Genomic DNA, 20,211 nt, shown 5'->3' on the forward strand with positions numbered 1-20,211 from the left:
ATTGATCAATACATAATGTTTAATTTTTCTTCATAATTTTATCACAGTTTCATATGTCTTTTCATAATTATGCTTCCATATCCTATTTACCAGACAATTATTATTAGTGCCGTCTCTAATTTTGGGAAAAATTTGAAAAGAAAAACATAACATAGTTAGTGAAGGTTATGTCTTAATTCAATTCAATTTGAACTCATGCAAATATTTCCTTCCGTTACTAGTGTTCAACTTGAGATTTTACTCATTTGAACGAAAGAAGAGAGAGAAAGATGTGTGAAAATGAAAAGAAGAATGCACAAAATGAGAGAAGTGTTGGGAAGCAAATTACATATGTAAATAGCTCATGTAGAATAATTTTAGATATTTTGAAATTAGCTATTTATTAATCTTATTTGATATAGAATCTTTACATTAGTTTAGATGATTAGATGTTTACAAAATTCAGTGTATATTCTTCCTTTTCGATTAACATGATCAGAGTGAATCGAGTGATTTCTTTTAACATAATTGTATTGAGGAAATAGATAAAACCCATGGCGCCATGGCGGACACTGTCGGCAGAGGTGGAGCAGAGGGTGCGCACGAGGGATGGGCACGACCGGAGGTGAAGCGGCGATGACAGACGAAACAATGAACAGTGAGACGCAACATGACATTCTTTAATTCTCAATCTAAATACCTTTGCCTGTGTGGTTATATTCTGTACATTCATGGATGCAGATGTACTGTGGATTGTGGAGATATGAATAAGGATAAGCCCTCCGCTAGAGCTTATTGCTAATAACACCGCTGCATTAACCAAATCCACTGTCAATCTCCTACATAATTCATTAATTATCTGAACAATGCCGGCGTAAATGTCTCCAGCCAGGGCTCCGTCAGGTCCACCACCTCCTCCTCGTCGCTCGGCGGCGGCCGCCAGTTGCTCCGCCCATGGGGGCTCATCAGAAGCATCCCGTTCACCAGCTCGCCCGACACCACCGCACCGCCGCCCGCCGCGCCCTTGTTCCTGTAGCCGGGCCAGGACGCACGGCACGGTGGCGGCGCGCACCGCTCTTGCTGCCACTGCACGGATGTCGTCGAGCACTCCTGCTGCCCCTCTATGTCGGTGGGCTCTGGATCACATCTTCCGACGTGCGGCGACGGCTGCAGAATTGACAAATTGAGATTGCAGTGTCAGAACGCCTCGGTGCGTGGCAATCGCATACTTGCTTTGTGATGCCACGAAAAGATCGAGAGAGCACTGACCGTGAGGTTGAAGGCGGCGGCGATGGGGAGGTTCCGGCGCTTTGTTCCATGTAGTGCCGGGGCGATGGTGGATAGGATTTGGACAACCTCGGTCATGGTGGGCCTGGCCTCCGGGTCCCACTGCAGACACTCCCGCGCTAGGTGGGCCATGATCTGCATCTCCTCCGCCGGGAACTTGCCCTGCAGCGTCGGGTCCGGCAGCTCCGTCACCACCAACCTGCTGTCCCGCAGCCGCGACGTCGCCTGCGCGCCATTGCCATCTCCAGCATTTCATCCATGTAATAAATTTGGTAGGCTTCTGCTGGTTGCTTTGAGCGAACAGCAAGTCACGTACCCAGATGACGAGGCTCTCGTCAGTCCTGGTGGACGACGACTTGTGGATGGGCGGCCGGCCGGTGATGAGCTCCAGGATCACGACGCCGAAGCTGAACACGTCCGACTTAAGCGACGCCTTGCCCACGATGGCGTACTCCGGCGCGAAGTACCCGAACGTGCCCAGCATCCGCGCCGGGGAGCTCGAGCAGCTCGTCACGCCGTCGTTCATCAGGCACTTGGCCATGCCAAGGTCAGTGATCTGCACTCACACACAAAAAAAATAATCTCAGCACGAGTTGCGGCATTCAGTGACAAGCATTTCAGGTCACTGATCACTGAATCACCAGTAATAACCTTGGCTCTGAACTTGTCATCCAGGAGGATGTTGGTGGACTTGATGTCGCGGTGGAGGATCCGTGGCGCCGCCGCCTCGTGCAGGTACTCCAGCCCCCTCGCGGCGCCGAGCGCGATGCTCACCCGGGTCTGCCAGTCCATGGGCTTCCTTCCTTGCTTCAGGTCCAGGCAGTCCCTCAGGTTGCCGTTGGACATGCACTCGAACACCAGCAGCCTCTCCAGCTGCCGGCTCTGGATCTCCGAACAGTACCCCAGCAATGGCACCACGTGGCAGTGGTTCAGCCTCGACAGCAGCTCGATCTATTCATCACGCATGAGAAGTGAGTGAGGAAATTGCAATGGTATAAGCAAAGATTGCAGCTTTTGGTGTCTGCAGTACCTCAGACAGGAACTCGAAGTCTTCGTCTGCACCTCCCAGGGGCCTAAGCTTTTTCACGGCGACAACTTTTCCATCACTAAGCTGGCCTCGGTATACCTTGCTTGATCCACCAACTCCGATAAGATGCTCGTCTGAGAATTTCCCAGTTGCTTCCTCCAACTCTGAGTACGAAAACCGGATGATAACACCCGGGAATGTGCCACTTTCACCCCCACAAATGCTAGGGCAGCTACATAGAAACTCTGCAGCCACAAGAAGAAAATAAAAACAGGGTATCCATTTTCAGGCTATCAATCAAGTAGAACACCCAAATTGCAGGCAGAGAAAATAAATACGTTAAGCTTGCCTTTGAGAACACTGAGCCTTGGTTTCGGTTTCAGTTGGGGGCGAGGAGATGATCGATGGCTGACAAGGTTTGATCTGCTGCTCCAGCTAGTGTATTTATCAAAGGAGTATATCTGCGAACGAGGAGAGAGCGCATCCTTGCGGCGAAAGTAGTATACAGTGGTGACAAGGAAAGCAGTAGTGGTGAGAACCACGCACACTAGGAGCGTAATTATGACTGTTTTGCTGGAGACATGCCTTTTCCCTTCCTCTGAACTTCCTGGAGATATTAAGCAGACCACATTCAGTAACCCGAATTTCACTTGAACATTCAGTCTATACGTGGTTCATATATCTGAAATTCTGATTTGTTGAGCAAGAACATTTTGCATACCAGATGTACAATTACAGGAAGAGAAGCAACTCCTATCGCGTATCAGAGCATGTTCTTTCTGAAAGGTCTTGTCAGAGGCACATGTGCAGTTCCATGACCCCGTGCCCCCATTCTCATCTGCCGGAATGCCCAATTCAGGTACCATATTGGTAATAATGATAGGTAAGTCCTGAGAGTTATTAATTGACTGCCCTTACCTTGCTGGCAATGACAGGACGAAGAGCAATTGGACAACAGGCTGCTGTTAGAGTTAGATTCACCTACTGGATGAGCTGCGCATACACATGTCCAATTTGTCATTTCAGTTTCGCCCGCGGTGCCATCTGAATAACAGCGTCATTTGTATCAGATATTGTCTCCTTTCATCAGCCATTGAATTTTCTTTAATTTTGCAAGCATTTGCCACAACAGCTACAGAAATAAAAGTACAGTATATTCATGACATGTAGAACTTACCACATGATGCTGCCTGCATCAGAAGAACACAACTGAGGGGGACCAGGAGAAGTTTCATGTGGAGATCCATCAGCTAGCGCCCAAATAGAGAACGGGGAAAGCATTGAATAGGTCCCATTCAGTGCAAGCTCTGAAAAATAATGATGGAAAAAATAAGTATTGGCGTGTTTGAAACCATAGCTTGTTGACCAAAAAGGAATAGAAAACATCACCCAAATACATGCAGAGCACAATGAACAAGTCTCATCACGTTTTGAAATTAAGCAAGTACATAGTTGACTGACTGTATCATAATATACCACAACATGCCTAGGAGAATAGGTAAAACAAAAAAACAAGAGGCAGGAAAGATGAAAGGTGGGGGAGAGATGAAGGCTTAAGAACAGATAGACAGAGGGGCAGCTTATATGCAATGCAGGAATTTCCAATGAAGTGGCAGAAGCTATCAAACACTAGTTTGACAAATATACGTTTACTTCCAAAAGACTATTAGCACACTCAGTGCAGCAGCTTGCAAGATAGGAGACATCTCAACCTACAGCACTATATATACAGTAGGAAGTAGTAGTAGGCCTAAAAGGCTAAAACGAGACTGACTGTACTTAGGTGCAGGTGCAATGTTCTAATAGGGGCATTCAACACTGGATTATAACTTAAAAGGACATCTGGCCTGTAATGATGGGAGCAACAACTGCCAAGTCTGGAGGTGATCAGAGCTCTCAGGCTGGAACAGACTTCTGAAAGCCAGCCAGTGCAAGAAAATGGCAGAAGGATGTTCGCAAGAAGTTTTGAATGATGGGCACAGATTATTCCCAAGGTTCAACTTGTTCACAGCAACATGCCGTGTTACCAAATTTCCAAAAAAAATATATATATATATCAATCAAAACAGGGCAGATTTCAGGAACCTGATAGGCTGATTGTAACCTATTGGTAGAAATCGGCAAGCAATAACGATTTAGACTAATAATCACAATCATAATATGTAAACTCAATTTCTTTGGAAAAAAATTTTCTCGAACAAGACGTAAACTCAATTTCAGCCACTGGATTCTGTCGGCCAAGAACAAGAGAGAGGTTTCTTGCAGTAATCAATTGTCCATTTCACAATCTTCATTAATTTGATAGTTGCATCCCATCCCTAAATGCATGCCTATGGATGTGCCCTCTCCAACTACTACTGCAGCCTGGAGCTTAAAATATGCTGTTCTTTTGGTAGTGACTTGATCGTTGCTCCTAATTTAAAATTGTTTTGGTGGTGCGATCCATCCAAAGAATCGTTGAATGCTAAATTAGTTGCAAGATACACATCAACAGCATTGTATCTAACACATACCATAATACAGGATTTCTCATGGATCCAGAACTTAAAATAAACTATTGGGTTATAGTAAATTGACCAAGTAGTTGGGCCCCCATGATCTGATCTCTATGCCCAAAATTTCTCCCCTTTTTCAGAAAGCACTGCTATACGCGAATGTAAACCGGCAAGCATATTCAAGGAGCATGAAGAGCACTATCTTCAGATGCAACAAAATGTTAAGCTGCTTTTGTAGCCACCTGGCATCGCAAAGAATATAAGGTCGTACTAATCTAACGCTTTCTTTATCTGGGTCCGTGACGGTTAAGCACATTAGGTGAAGATAGCAATGCAGAAAGAAAATGATAATGTAACAACGAGATTGTTGGCATGTGCTGCTTCCTGGCAATGTTTTCTCCTTTTTTTCAAACGAGGGGAAACCATTTACACTGCAAAAGGGAACATGCTACCTGACACATACATGTATAATCTTCAAATCAACAGCAGAACTGAAGATCCGCTACGGCATGTATATTTCAGCTTAGGTAGAAGTGGCCGCAGCACGCAGGTCGCTTTCCTCCGGTGTCGCTAAAATTTGGTATGCTCATCAAGAAAAAAAAAAGAGGAAAATACCTTGTTTCCCTCTCTCTAACTACTGGTATTAGTGGCATGATAGGTAGAGTACTCTACTTGTTTCTTGTTGTTTTTCAACAAGGAGCTTGCCTATCTGCATTTTGTTTTCCTCGTGACTATCCATGGGTGAATGAATTGCATCAGTGGCAGAGAAGTGAATTCCCCAATCTAGACGATGCATGTGTTGATCCTAGTCAATGTTAGACGGTGAAACATGTGAAAGCAAATGCAGTCACTTGACCTGTGAGTGAGGGAGTGAGCGCATTGGGAGGTAAAAAGAAAGATTATGTAGGAGTCCTCTTTCGCCACTAAAGAAAGGAGGATGGTTAAGGTCCCGGTGGAGGAGTCAATCTCAAGGTTCGAAAAAAAGAAAGTTATTTCTTTTTTTTAAAAAAGAAAGTTACTACATCTACTCGAAGAGAGTAAACTAGTTGGCGGTGCAGAGGGCGAATGAATGAATGGTTCTGTACTGTGCAGCTGCAGGGAAGGAAGGGAAGAGGCCAAGGAAGGCAGATGGGCTGGGCATCATTCTGTCAGAGACGAGAGAAACAAAAAGCCGAAAAGGCATCTCCCCCTTGCTCTGCTGGTGATTATAGTGGTGGTAGGCTTAGCTAAACCACCCAATCCGGGCGTCCAGTTCTAAACGTACGGCCGAGATCGAATCTATAGGCACCGTGCCGGCAACACAGTCATGGATTGGTGGCTGCTGCTGGGAAGGGAAATGGAAGAAGAAGAAGAAGAAATGGCCCTCACTCATCACCAGTTTGGTTGATGGTGAGTTGAGAGAGATTGATGGCTGGTAGCGGAGTGGGGTGGGTCCTGCGATTGGTAAGAGTCACCAACCGGATCAGTGGTGAAAGCTACAGGAAGGGTGGCATTGATGCGTGGAATGCAGGCAGCCTGTCTGGGATCGGGAGCAGAATTGTTCCCAGAACAGCAGCACTCGAGTGGTAGAACACCACACCACAGGTGCTGAGGAGGAGAGGGCATGGTTCAGTTCAGCCTAAGAGAAAATTGCCCAAGGTTCAGGTTCAGCAGTGCCTCGACTCGAGCAAACTACTAATACAGTAAGAAATTAAAAAAAAAAGCAAATGCAAGAAGAGCAGGAGCAGATGCTTCATGTATTGTATGCATCGGTGAGAAAGGCACATCCGGCTGGCCGCGGAGAGGTGGAAGAAGGGGGAGCCGGGGAGGAAGAGGAACCGGAATTGATGGCATAAGCAATGGGGTTCTGTTGCTGTTGCAGACAGCGAGCCTGGCTGCTCTGCTTTGTAGAGCGCAGCGGCGGTATGAGAGATTGAGAGGGGAGGGGAGAAGAAGGGGAAGGGGAGGTACCTCATGCAGTGAAGCGAGCAGCAGTTGGTCGTCTTCCATGGGGCTCCGTCTCCATGGATTGACCTCACGTCCTTCCTTGGAGATTCCTCGTTCGTCTCCCTGACGCCGGGCCTTTCCCTGGAGCCCTTGGTGTGCGTCAACGTGGAGAAAGAGAGAGAGAGAGAGAGAGAGATTGCGCTGGGACCCCTCTTCTTGTTGGAGCGTGTGTGTGTGTGAGATAGAGAGGGAGAGAGGGAGGGAGGAGGAGGAGGAGGAGAGCCTCACAGTCGCAGGGCTTTGAATGCGAGCGCTGTGGACACCGGAATGAAATGAATCGATCCATCAATCCAAGTAACGAGGGAGGTGAGGGGGGCGTGACCGCGGCAGGGCAGGCAGGGCCGTGCACCGCCGCACCGTCGTGCTGCGTGCGTAAGTGAGGAGGGTGGCGTGACCATCATGCATCAACCATGGAGTATCCTGCTTGCTGGGCCGAGGGGCTGTTTTGATCCCCGAACTGCCCATCATATTGGATGTTTAGATAATATTTAAAAATATTAAATATAGATTAATTACAAAACCAATTGTATAAATGGAGACTAATTCCCGATATGAATTCATTAAGCCTACGATTTGATGATATTGATTAATTAGATTTAACTCCATTTATGCAATTAGTTTTATAGATAGTTTATATTTAGTCCCTGAACTAAATAATAGGATGTGACTGAAGCAGCTCTTGCTCTGTGCTGTAGCAGCACGGGTTGGCACGGTAGGTGCCAAAAAAGTCAGCAGCCCCCACCGGGCAGCCTCGCTCGGTTCTACTTGTCGGCAGCGAGTATAGTAGCTCCGAATCAAACCAAACCCGCCACCGTCACCGCACCACCGCCGCGTACGTCCGACCCGACCCCCTTAAAATCGGTCTCACGGACATGAGCTTGCTTCCATGTGTGTGAGTGCGACTCGCCTCATTTTGAGCATCTTGTGTGCAGCACCTAGTAGCAATGGCCAATGGTCATCTTTTTCTTGTACTGTACCAGCCCTCCGTACCAGATACAGGTTCCTGTTGCCCTGTCCAAATCCGAACCAACATGTTTTCACTTGGGACACACACATTTGGCCACAAAGTCTCACCCACCCAATGCAGCATCGGAATTTCAAAACTACCCCCGTGTCATGTCCACACTCCACACGACCCTACCATGACACTAGGCATTCCTCCTCCACATGCTGGGACTCCGGCCGCCGACGACTTTGTTGGATCGGATCGGCATGCGCAGTGCAGGCGCCATGTGAGTTTGTGACCCCCACAACACAAACATTACATGCCATACTCTGCTCCCTGCCTGCACAGAGATTCATTGCAGAATACTGACTGCAGGTTTACCAGATCCGATCCCGAGGCTCAAGCAACCACGCAAACAAACATATTTTAGACTAACACAAGCAGCAACCTCTCACGCACAGCCACTGGGGGACGCTAGATTAACAAGAGTGAGTAGCTGTAATTAAGCAGCTTCTCACGACAGCACACTGGTGTCAACAAGCATTCCCGTCCCGCATCAAGGAACCCGTCCACCGACAAAGAAACAAGCAATCCGCCGTTCTATAAACTTCACATGTACTACTACTTACCATCTGCTGTGCAGCCCCAAAACGCCTGATGATGCACTACCCTCACCAGCGCCAAATGCCATCCCTTTGTTACCACGGATGCTACTAATAAAGGGGCCGGGTCAGATATCAGCACCTCTAATCCAAACCATGCCTACACTACGCGGTTACGCCACTAACCCACGGATCAGACATGCGCCACGACACTAATACTACTACTACTACTACTGCTACTCATCATCATCAGATAGGCACACCACTTCTTCACCCGAGCCTCCCTGGGCCCCCACGCCACTAGTCTGCGGCCCAGTCCTGGCCCCCGGCTGCGCGTTCGACGAGGAAGGTCCACGAGCAGTAGGCTGACTGGCAACTGCTGGGAGAGCTGCACCGTGCTGCCAAACTCCTACCGCTGCGTTCACTTGACCTGCCACGTTGCCGCGAGCTGGATTCGGAATCAATGCCTGCTGGACTGCCATGAGATACCGGTTTGTTGACGGCGCCACAGGGCCTGGATGTGGGTTCGATGCCGATGCTGTCACTGTTTGCTGAACTGAGCTTGGTGGTGCCATGGCATGGCCCCACTGTCGTTGTAAGAGCCGCAGCGCATCTGGACTAGGTTCAGGAGCAGCCTGGTTGGTACCTGCTAGGTGACCTCCAGCTTGCCAAATACCCGCTGCGCCATTCAGTGGACCACCTGGCATGCGGTGCAAACCTGGAATCAGGCCCGGTGCTTGTTGGGCTGCCATGGCAAATGGGATTGTGCTAGGAGACTGCACAAAATTTCCCATTGACACTGGGGCAGAACCTGGTACCAGCGAGGATTCTGGGAAAGGTGGAAGTGAGTTCGATGCTGATGGCATTGCCTGCTGAACTGAACCTGCTGCTGTGGAGGTTAATGGGACACCTGCCAATGCACTGACAGATGCAAAGCTTTCCAACAAACCAGGGGCGTACTGTCTCAACGATGTAATTCCTGGATTGATAGCACCAAGTTGTTGTTGATCTCCACGAACCATAGCAGATGGTGACTGTGTTCCACGTGATTGCTGGAATTGCTGGAGGATAGGAACAGGTCCATGTGATTGTGTTCCAGCAGCTATGAAGCTCCCATTTCGTGCAGGCATTGAACCAACAGGTGATGGCGTTGTTCTATAAAAATTTCCAGGTAAGACTGGTTGCAGCTGGACAGCCTCAAATGCTGATGGCCGAACCACCTGTGAAGGTTGGACGCAAGGTCCTGTTGAATGAAAGGAGGTTAATACTGGTGGTCGAGTGGCTGATGTACTAGATGATGCTTGCGGAAAAGGATGAGGTGCCTGCCAAATTCTGGGGCTCACAGATCTCTCTGTATAAAAAAAGGAAGAAGCAAATCATTACTCACATGTTCCTAGGAATGAGAAACATTAAACTCAATGACTACGTCAGATCTAAATATGCAGATCATTGTAATTAAGTAATACAACTAGCCAATACAGGCATAGCATGTAGCATTACAGCACAAGAATTGGGAAAAATATGGTACTAGAACGTAACTCCTCGCAAGCTGCGATACAGGCCATAAATCCACCATAAAAGAGAAACCAAATATAACCAGGATGCAGGTCAACTGAGTCGAGTGACATCAAAATGCTTAATATTACTCAAAAAGTGTTCAATCTTATAAGAAAATCCAAAAGCAAACGTAGAGTGGAAGAGCTGCATTAGATATAGACATCGCAAAGACCAAAAACACCAAATTGGAAATTTGATCCGAGGGTTTTGCACTGAAAGACTAATTACGACCCTAGAACATCATTTGGAAAGTTAGACTGGTAATGGTACCTTGAGCTGGGGTTGATTTCATAAATTTCTCCCAATTCTCAGCTAATGAGTGCTGCATAAAAACTTTCCTGTAATTATCGTTAAGCACTGTGGTCCATCGATGATACGTGCAAGTTTCCTTTTGAAGTAACGACTCATATTTCTTCATTATCTTCTCCATTTCTTGGTTGCACTCTGTTTGAAGTTGTGATTTCTGTCCACGCATAGAAGGAAGACATGAACAGTCTCACGATTAGCATATGCAATCTAAATTAAGGGTAAGAAACACAGATACAGAAGTAAAATATGCAAACCTTCTTTTCATGCTCTTTACTAAGCATAGCAATCACGTAGTTCAGTCTTTCCAACTCATTTCTCATTGGTTCGGAACTACATAAAAAATTATTAGATGCTGCAGGTGCCACTGTAAAGAGTTGGGTGAACTGCTCAGGACTCAATGTTGTGTTTGGCTGAAGACCTATTTGAATCCTCTCATCAGGGTGTGTTCTCTCAGGTGGGATATGCTGAACTGAGGTTGATGGTTGTGATTCAAACTGCAAATTCTGAGCCGAAATGGTAATCCTCGATGTACCTGCTCCTTCTGCTTCTGCAGGTTGATCGTGCATTGCAGATGATGCCTGCAATTCGGGCTGCAAATCCTGTGCAGTGACTGACGGTTGCATTCCATGTTGCAAATCCCGAGCTGCTGTGGCACACAACATACCAGCCCTTTCTTCTTCCTCCGGGAGGATCGAGGTTGGTGGCTGCAGATCATCAACTGTAAGCTGCAAAGTTGCTAAACTATGTTGTGCATGGGGACTTCTCATTTCCTGCGCAGGCATACTTGCTTGACCATTCTCAGTTTCAGCTTCACTAGACACTGGTAAGGTGGCCAGATTACATGTAGCACAAGATAGATATTCAGTTTCACCTTCCTCTGATAAATCAGTTGCTTTATCTGGTCGACAGCATGTTTGACTCCTGTCATCCAGGAGCATCCTTTGAACTGGAACATCCAAAAATGAGGTGGATGGTGCCATTTCAGGATGCAAATCCTGTTCCACCTGTGCACCCAACATACCAGAGGATTCTGCCACTGCAGCTGGAGCTGTTGAAGGTGCATCACTGCTTTGCAGGCAAGACGTACTTGATAGATTAGCATGAGTTCCAACCTCCGAAGAAAATGGCAACATAGTGCTTTGTGGGGCAGCAAAAGTTGATGATTCTGAGTGGGCTTGATGTGCGCAAACAGCACCATTATTATCTACATGAATTTCCATCCTGCCATCAGCCAAATGGTGATATGTACTACCTCCCTGTGACAAAACAGGTGAAGTTTCTGGCTGACACCTTGTTTGAGAGCTGTCAGCATCCAACATCAGGCTTGATGGTTGAATATCAGGCTGCAAACTCCAGGCAGCATCCGTGTCCAGATTACTTGATGGTTCTGCTTCTGCTGGTGGATGTCCCGAAATTACTAAGTTTTGTTGGGCAGGTAGACTTGACTGATCAATCTGAGTTTCAGCTTCCCAAGCATCTGGCGAGACAGTTGTGTTGTGTGGAGCAATATAAGATTGATTTTCTGAATTCAATGGATATGCAGCAGCAGCGTCAACATTTTCATCTTTAAATCCCATACTGGAATCACCCAAATGGTCGGAAGTTGTCCCTTCCTGCAATATTTCAGATGTTGTATCTCGTTCAAGATTCATTTGACTAGAATCATCAGGGTACATCATCTGATGTTGAGTATCCAATGTTGGGCATGATGTTTGCAACTCAGTTTGCAGATCCCGACCTGTCATTGCAAGCAATGGATCAGTTGGTTCTGCTTCTGCAGATGAATGCTGCAAGGTCATGAGGTTTGGTGGAGAAGCCAAGATAGGGGAATGTAAGTGGTCTGGATTTGCTGCAACAGTACCATCATCATCTGCATTAATTCCTTTGACAAGAGAAGTCTCAATTCCTGGCAACACACTTGGATCAGCAATATTGTCCCTCTTGGCATGTTCAATACTTCTGGCCTCACCAGTCGAAGATTCCTAAATATAAGAAGGGTATCAGTGATCAGTAGTCAGGCATCACTGAAACATATACAAATGGAAACCAACACAAATAATAAGCCAAGTGCAATGGTTCGAGAAAACACACAAAAAGAAAGGGCATTAAACACTAGTGAAGTACCAATGGTACACTAGAAGCATGAAATGGCACGGCATTAAGTGATTTTCAACAAACAAGATAATTTCTTAAAAGAATCTTTTGTATAGAAAGACAATACAAAAAAATTGACCACGGGAGGAGACTCCCCCCAGGCTTTGTTCTAAGAAGAACCCGGGTTGGGACAGGAGTTTCAACGATTCCCGAAGTTCGATGCTCTAACCGGTCCACCGAGAGAAGCTTAGCCAGAAAGACAATATAAAAACCTTGATAGGCTTCAAACACAAAACAAATTTCAATCAAAGCATAGTAAACAAAAGTGTTGTTGAATGACAGATAGCAAAAGAAAGAAAAACTCAGCTGACAAGTGTAATACCTGATTTATTGAATCATGACTTGCAGGAATAGTACTTGCAGAAAAGGCTCTTTGTAATTCAGTTCCATCAGAACTACAGTGGATATTGTCATCTGGAAGAGCTACAGATTCTGATGCTGCTCCTGCGCCAGACGTCATTTGAGCCTCTGATGGAACTAAATTTCGTACTATAGTAACTTCCATCAATCTGTCATCCAAAAGCTGGTCACAGCCCAAGTCCAAACTGTTGTCAACATGATTATCACCATTTTGTTTCTTAAAATGGATGAATTCCTCAATGTCGAAATCAGAATCTGGTAGAGTATTGCAGAGATCAAGGAATTTATCTAATTGGCCTGATAATAATACTTCCTGTTTGAGTTTTTCCTTCATCATTTGCTCTTTAACCCATGTTTTAGATTGCAATGCATCAAGTTCAGCAAGCTGGAGCTTCATGTGCACAAAAAATGCAAGCATAAACATAGTGAACCATTTAATCACTAGCTTTATTTGGTCCTTTCTGATCTCTTCATCAATGTCACTTATCCGAATGTGATGAACAACTGCATGGCATACCTCCTTCAGTCTCAAAACTTGATTGTCTCTCTGACTTGTTAACTCTAATATCTCAAGTTGTTGTTTCTCAAGGATATTCTTCTCTCTTAAGGAGAAAATGTTGTTAAATAAATCTATTCTTTTGGTTGCGATCCTACCAGGGGATTCTTCACTTGACAAATGGCATTCTCTGTTGGCTTCTGGAGAAGATACCAACTCTTGCCCATCTGAAACCATCTGCTCAGCGGCAGACAGGCTCTCTTGAGTGCCGTCTGTGAAGTTACCATGAAGATCCATTGCCTGCTTCGGAGAAATGTGGTCACTTCTCAAGTTAACAGATGAGCTCTCATGTGGTGAAAATCTATCATTCTGTATTCTGTTCCTTCTCCCACCTAGGATTCCTAATTTTTTATAGAAAAATCCTATGAGTTCCTCATTGTATTCATAATTCAAGCAGTCTGCAGCAAGGGCAAGTGATTCTCGATGATCCAACTTGGAATATTTCAGGAGAGAAGCAGCATGCCAACACTGAAGCAAATATTAAAAAACTTATTATATTAGATTAAAACCAGTGTAAAACTAAACTAAGGGGGTGTTTGGATACCTGGACTAAACTTTAGTCCCTGTCACATTGGATGTTTGGACACTAATTAGGAGTATTAAATATAGGCTAATTACAAAATCAATTGCATAAATGGAGACTAATTCGCCAGGCGAATCCATTAAGCCTAATTAGTCCATGATTTGGTAATGTTGTGCTACAGTAAACATGTGCTAATGATGGACTAATTAGGGTTGATTGATTCATCTCGTGAATTAGTCTCCATTTATGCAATTAGTTTTATAATTAGCCTATATTTAATACTCCTAATTGATGTCCAAACAACCGATGTGATGGGACTAAAGTTTAGTCGCCCGGATCCAAACAGGCCCTAAGTAACTTGTGGTGCCTATCTTACCAAGGCTATGTTGAATGCATGCAGTATGCCCTGTGGCTTCCGCACTACTAGATGATTCTTTAAAACATACTCAAGGAGCTGCTTGGCCTTAAAGCATACATTATCCTGCAGTTGTGATTCATGGGAGATGCCAATTAAATCTGGGAAGAACGAAAAAGTAGTCCAAAACCAAAGGAAAAGAAACTTCTATAAATAATGAGATCAGTATGACACTAAATGTGGCAAGAGGCGCAGAGAAAGGAAGTAAAGAACTTTAGCAGGACTATTTTTCATGTTGAAGTATAACAAGCAGTAGTACATCACTGTTTCATACATGCATCAAGAATATATAACCATCAGGCATACCACAGAAAGTCGTAAAAGGCGCAGAAGAGCAACTCTGGACAGCAGATGTCACACAATCCTTGTTTCTAGTTTTGAGCAAAAGAAAAACTACAGAAAGATCTTACATAATACATACCGGTAGTTTTAACACCTTAATGAGCTTTGATAACTCGCGCTTAAGTTCAGCATGAAGACTTTTAGGCGTGCTCAGGTTTTCTATCCCTTTGGAATGAACTGTATTAGAACAATGTAATATGTACACCTAAGAACAGAAGTTACTACCCTTTCAAATCGTTTTACCTGCTTCAGGAAGTAGATGAGCATCAGCACTGGATGGGGTACCAGTTTCAGGAAACAGGTTATTATTAGTCACATCTGATGAAAATTTTGAAGATGAACCTTTAATTTCACCTTTTTTACTAAGCTTCCTTCTGGCTTCATTAGTTTCTTCAGTGGGAACTATGATTGGTTCATTGCGCTGACAACAGGATTTCCCATTAAGCAACTTTAACCAGAATTTAGGTGGATCTCCATCCAGTGAAGACACTCCCACTCTCTCACCTATCAGAATAATGTTTCTTGAATAAAACTCACCACTCATACAAGCTTTTGATATGATCGCACTATTTATTTTGCAGCTATCATCAATATCTGTGGACAGTTCTGTTAAGAATTCCAAAAGTACTTTATCCATCATTAATACTGTGTTCCTTTCACAACTTTTACTAGCACAGTTATCTTGCTGAAGGTCCTCAACTCTGCTGAAGAGGAATGATATACCCCAGCTTAGCAAGCAATGGCTTAAACTAGGCAACATATCTTGGCCGTTGCTATCAATAATCATGCTTTGCTTTGCAAGCACAAGACCCTTTTCCTCCACTGTGAAAGGAGTATATAAGCGGAATATGCGCACATACTTCAGTTGTGATTCTATTTTGATCTTTCGAAGAGCCTTCAGATCATTTAATGGATTCAGGTCACTACCATAAATGATAATGGTATCAACAGATGAAAGGTTTATGCTGGAGTGGCATGCACGGCTATCAATCAGAAAAACAAATCGCCCTTTGGTTGTGTCATTGAACATATTCATTGCTTCTTGTTTCACTGAAAATGCTGAACGGTTTTGAACACGTTCATATGAATCGGGGCCAAATTTTTTGCGTACAAATTCTTCTAAGATATTACCCATACCGTCTCCAACTGCTCCATCAGACTGTTACAGTGCAAAAAACAAACAATTAGAATTATGTTGAACTCATAAACAAAAGCATGTCCTTTTCAAAAAAAACCTAAAGCATGCCCTCGATACATGCTGACTGCAGAGGGCTGGCATGACAGCCTCTTAGATTTTACGCAGAATTCATGATCCCATAATCAAGAAAAATATAAAAACCAAAGCCAATGCCAGTAACAGAGAATAATACTGTTAAGAGTCCATTGATAATTCTTCAAATTCATAATAATTAGAACTGTTCCGTTCCTAATTAATATTTTGCTAACTAGCAGTGGAGTTGACCAAAATGTAGCTTGAAACATTATAAGATGATAAATTGACAAATGAGTATAACATAGAATACCTTGGAGATGAGAAATTATGCTTGCAAAAGGACAAGTCTAATGATTGCTAAAACTAAGAATCTAGGGCATGAGTAAACGAAGGAAATGCCAGGCATAACTCACTTGAAAAAGAACAATGACTCTTAATCTCTTGTCCCTGATCTCTTTAATCATTTTTTCAAGAAGCAGTAATTTGCCACTCTCGTGCATTCTACCATCTGTGGATTCAGTTACATCACAAGTGTTGGAAAGTGAATGTTGTAGGCCAACGAGGCAAGGGTGATTGCAGCACTGTTACATAAAGCCAAGAAGAAGCAGTGTCAATAACTTCACAGAAAATGTACGTACAAATGCAGATTGAAAATGAATGGATTTTCTGAAAGCAAACCTTCCAAAGACAAATAACAATATCACAAAGAGCTCCAACGCTGTCAGTTGCCGTTTGTGACTGCAGGATAGATGAGTTTGCAAGCAATATAGAAGAATAGAGTTCTAGCTGCACCTGTGAAAGGTAAGCAGGAACCCAATACTCCAAAAATTTTGAAGAACCCGCTTTTCGCTCATATGCAATATGACGTGTAAACCTTGCTCTCAACATAGCAAGGGCATCAGCATCAACGTAAGCTCCATTATCTTCTTGTTCTGAGTTAAGGAAAGCTAGCAGGTTCTTGTATTCAAGAAGATTATCCTACAAAATAGCAAGATTCGACATGGAATTACTTGTACAGTGGTATAAAAGCAAAGTTACAGTTTAGAGCTGCTGAAAGGCACCTTCAGGGGAGAGCTCAAAAGCACCACCCGAAAATCTGTTGGGAGCTGCTTGAGTTTTTTGACGTGTTCCAGAACTGAGCTTTGACAATAGTCAACAATAACTGCCTCCCAACCAATGCACTCTAAAGTTTTAATGTTCTGTGTCATGGCAGACAAATATGGTTAAGAATTTGCTAGGTGTAATAATGGCAACGCCAAGGTGTTAAAAAGGAGTCACTTATGTGCCCTAACCAATAAGGAACATTAATAGGGCTGAGAAGATCATTACAAAGTACCTCTAAGATAGCATCAGGGTGAGCTAGGATGACATGTAACATTGTGTGTCTTCCGTTCTCATGGAACTCCGGGTTCTGAACTAGTTTGTGCACATCTTTTTCCCCGTCATACACAATAATGTTGATACTTGGTGCAAAGCGACTGAACTCAGCCTCCCATAAGGGTAGCGAAGCATTTGTGAGAAGTAGAAAAGGTTGGCAGGCATCAGGTAAAACTGACAATATGAATAAGATGGTCTTCATTACATGCTCCTGCATTATACATGATTTAAATAAATTTTGTTTCTTTTTTGTGCGAATGGAAATAAAGATTGAAAAAATCTAAATATAGCTGCAAAGATCTGCATGCAGAAATACAACATTATATTTGGATAAAAGAATGTCACCGAACATCTAAGAATACCTCTATAACTAGAAACCGGCAAACCAGAAAATGTGGGAGTAAGTATAGGCACCCAAAATAAGTTGCTTATGGTGCAAGATTGAAATGCTGCTAAACTTTGCATAGTTCTTACCTTATCATCAACAAATACAGCACCTTGAGACTTGTGCCAGAACTCGCGGAGTTTATTGACAGAATACAAATGATCATTGTCAAAATCAGGATGGCACCCATGTGGCAATCTCTGAAGTTTCTGAAATGGACTTTCCTTAACCTGCAAAGAGCAATATCATGTATTTCAGTAAGGAAAGCAATAAGTTAGTATCAGGACCTAATGAAAATCCAAGTCCAGTGTCTAACATGGCTCTAGATTCCCCATGTAATCCAAGCACAAGAAAAGATGTGGGGTTCCTGAGGGTCACACACAATTCTTTCTTGGACTATTTGGGAGAGAAGACGCATGGATGCTATGATAGATGAGACAGCAAGCTAGGCAAAAAGCAACTGGGCAAGGGACCATACGGTGCGGTAAAATGCGCACAAACACATCAAATTAGAATTAGCAGGCCAGTTTCAGTTACTAAAGTTTTGGTGGCTAGTATCAAGATCAATCGTCTTAAACAGTGAAGGTATCTGCATAGCTCACGAGACACAGACTATCGCATACATGTGTTTCGGTTTCATAATGTTCATTGCCTTAAAAGGGAGAACTAACAAACTAACATGTAAGTACCCAAACATCAAAACAGTTAGGCCATATTGCATATCTGAAAGGGGTGGAATAGATGATTAATAGTAATACCTTGTTTGTTTTTGTGGGAATAGATGATTGCTCCGATCTAACAACTACAGCTGCAAAATAAGACACAAATCAGATATGTCAACATATTTGCATGACACTAAGGCATCCTAAACAGCCAAGCATGGTTATCATGTTTTCCTTTCATGCCCAATCCAGTGTGGATGTTTGCACATAAATGCTGGTTTGCATCTATTCGCGCCACATAAAGTTTTTGGTAAAACTTCCATATTTTTTTTCTTCCATACATCTATTTCTGTAAATTTTGAATTTAACCTAACCGATCATTCTATTCCCATATAAACCTTCAACTATTCCAAGGCAACCCCTTGATTTTTCTGCAAATGGACAACATATTTCTTAACTCTATATAAACCACAACAAAACAGCCTGACCCCTGGTGATGGCGCTACGTGACCTAAGTGGATAAATGATGAATGGTGAGAACATGAGGTACCTGTGGCTACCACCTTGCTGGACGGCTTGAATTGTGATAAGTAGTTGCTCATAGGCATACATTTTCGCTTCTTTGTTGAACTCCTAGCACTCCCAAACATGGCGTGCTCACTCAATCGCCCTTTTGCACCGTCCTTGGAGCTATAACTTCTGTTTGGATCTCTTGGCGTCAGAGGAGCTGAGCCACTGACCTTGACTGCCTCAGAAATTCCATGGGGTGCTTCCTCCATCGGTACCTTTCGCTTCTTCTCATAAGACCCCGATGCCTCACCGCCCAACGTCGTGGGAGGATATCCCCTGTAACGGTTCGGAGTACTCCGACTTGACCTCCTCGCAGGGGGCAAGCTGAAAAGTTGGCGTGACCTCAAGTGAGGACCATTTATAGCATTCCGGCTGCCGTTTCCGCTTGTCGTGTTGCTTCCAGCTGCTCCATCTATCAATGATCCTCCAGGAGTGCTCGCCATTTCGCCTCCCTAGCGATAGCATCATCCATCAAACAAACTTTTTGTCAGTCACAAGGCACCAACTAGGAAATGCAAAAGCACGAACCGGCCGTACAGTAACCACCCTACAACAACGAGAGAGGGCAATAACGAGAAAGGAAGTTGTTCTTACGACCAAGAGACACCAAACCCTAAATGGTAAGCATTCATCAAGAACACGATCAAAATTCCGCAAAAGCAAGTAGCGCAGAAGCGAGACACGGGCGGGCGGGGGGGGGGGGGGCCGAGGAGCGGGCGGGGATGCTGAAATTATACCTCCGGCGAGCAAGCACGGCGGGGAATGCGGCCCCGCGGCCGGATCGCGGTGGCGGAGGCGGCGACGCTAGGGTTCGGCGCGATCGGCGGGGCCGGGTTGCTCAGCCGACGCAGTGGGAGTGGGGTTTTGCGAGCTCCGCGAACGCGGCGGTGTGGAGGGACGCGGGCGGTGGGCGGGGGCCCTCCTCCTCTCCTGTCCTGTAGGCCTCCGTCGCTCTCCGCGAGGCCTTTATGCCTCTTTGGGTTATTTACCTCCTCCCTCCTCCACCCATCTCCTCTAGGCTTCACTGCTCCCCAACGCCGCTAGCAACACGAATGAATGAAACAGTATAAATAATTAATAAAAAGATACATTTTCCCACCCATCACATATTCTCAATTATTTGAAACTTAATGTAGAGGGATATACGTTCTCGCTGCGCGACGCCATCGACGATAATAGATGATTAGCGATACTAAAATGATATAAACACAAGAGGCTGGGAAAAAAGATAATAATAGCACCGCTAGTCGTTAGGTATAGCGTCAGAAAGAAATAAGATGGAAATAAAGAGGAGGGCAACGATTTTGAAAAATAGAATCCTTTAGAAATAGGAAAGAAAGATTGACAACCCACAACGGAAGTAGGTAAGAGGGTGGCCAGTGGATCACCGGTGTCGAGAAGGCTATGGCGAGAAGAGAGGAGTTGGACGACTAGGGGAGAGGTTATTTGCTAGGAAAGGGATTTAT

General features: G+C 44.6%; 2 protein-coding genes across 3 annotated transcripts; both read right to left on the bottom strand.

Moving 5' to 3' along the window:
* Positions 1-638: 638 nt before the first annotated feature.
* On the bottom strand, positions 639-7,172 carry LOC112878895 (receptor-like serine/threonine-protein kinase NCRK). Of its 2 annotated transcripts, none has more exons than XM_025943152.1 (10): positions 6,739-7,172; positions 3,471-3,600; positions 3,212-3,337; positions 3,015-3,131; positions 2,643-2,900; positions 2,297-2,538; positions 1,918-2,217; positions 1,583-1,822; positions 1,249-1,491; positions 639-1,146 (listed from the first exon to the last, which is right to left on the bottom strand). In XM_025943152.1, the coding sequence occupies exons 2-10, from the start codon at positions 3,538-3,540 to the stop codon at positions 835-837; spliced, it is 1,908 nt and encodes a 635-aa protein (XP_025798937.1). In that variant the 5' UTR covers positions 3,541-3,600; positions 6,739-7,172; the 3' UTR covers positions 639-834. The 2 variants fall into 2 exon arrangements, with proteins under 2 accessions (XP_025798937.1, XP_025798938.1); XM_025943153.1 differs by lacking the exon at positions 6,739-7,172 and adding an exon at positions 3,683-4,286.
* A 997-nt stretch (positions 7,173-8,169) lies between these two features.
* Positions 8,170-19,703, bottom strand: LOC112890111. The gene is made up of 16 exons (XM_025956971.1): positions 19,483-19,703; positions 18,726-19,197; positions 18,272-18,321; positions 17,603-17,743; positions 17,088-17,339; positions 16,813-16,950; positions 16,430-16,729; positions 16,165-16,332; positions 14,782-15,697; positions 14,618-14,703; positions 14,158-14,262; positions 12,665-13,726; positions 12,050-12,170; positions 10,443-11,926; positions 10,150-10,342; positions 8,170-9,673 (listed from the first exon to the last, which is right to left on the bottom strand). Exons 2-16 carry the CDS (start codon positions 19,186-19,188, stop codon positions 8,559-8,561), a joined length of 6,594 nt encoding a protein of 2,197 aa, XP_025812756.1. The 5' UTR covers positions 19,189-19,197; positions 19,483-19,703; the 3' UTR covers positions 8,170-8,558.
* Positions 19,704-20,211: the final 508 nt, after the last annotated feature.

Source organism: Panicum hallii, chromosome 1 (assembly GCF_002211085.1).
Source record: "Panicum hallii strain FIL2 chromosome 1, PHallii_v3.1, whole genome shotgun sequence".
In the NCBI taxonomy this organism is placed as follows: domain Eukaryota; kingdom Viridiplantae; phylum Streptophyta; class Magnoliopsida; order Poales; family Poaceae; genus Panicum; species Panicum hallii.

What these genes read in the sequence shown, in the direction of transcription:
- LOC112878895 (XM_025943152.1), bottom strand. Translation starts at nt 3,540, where the DNA reads ATGGATCTCCACATGAAACTTCTCCTGGTCCCCCTCAGTTGTGTTCTT. An exon ending in TTCCTGTAATTGTACATCTG is followed by an intron (nt 2,901 to 3,014) that starts GTATGCAAAATG and finishes TAATATCTCCAG; the next exon opens with GAAGTTCAGAGGAAGGGAAA. An exon ending in ATGACAAGTTCAGAGCCAAG is followed by an intron (nt 1,823 to 1,917) that starts GTTATTACTGGT and finishes GTGTGAGTGCAG; the next exon opens with ATCACTGACCTTGGCATGGC.
- LOC112890111 (XM_025956971.1), bottom strand. Translation starts at nt 19,188, where the DNA reads ATGGCGAGCACTCCTGGAGGATCATTGATAGATGGAGCAGCTGGAAGC. An exon ending in GAGTCATTGTTCTTTTTCAA is followed by an intron (nt 15,698 to 16,164) that starts GTGAGTTATGCC and finishes GCACTGTAACAG; the next exon opens with TCTGATGGAGCAGTTGGAGA. An exon ending in TCATCTACTTCCTGAAGCAG is followed by an intron (nt 14,704 to 14,781) that starts GTAAAACGATTT and finishes TTCATTCCAAAG; the next exon opens with GGATAGAAAACCTGAGCACG.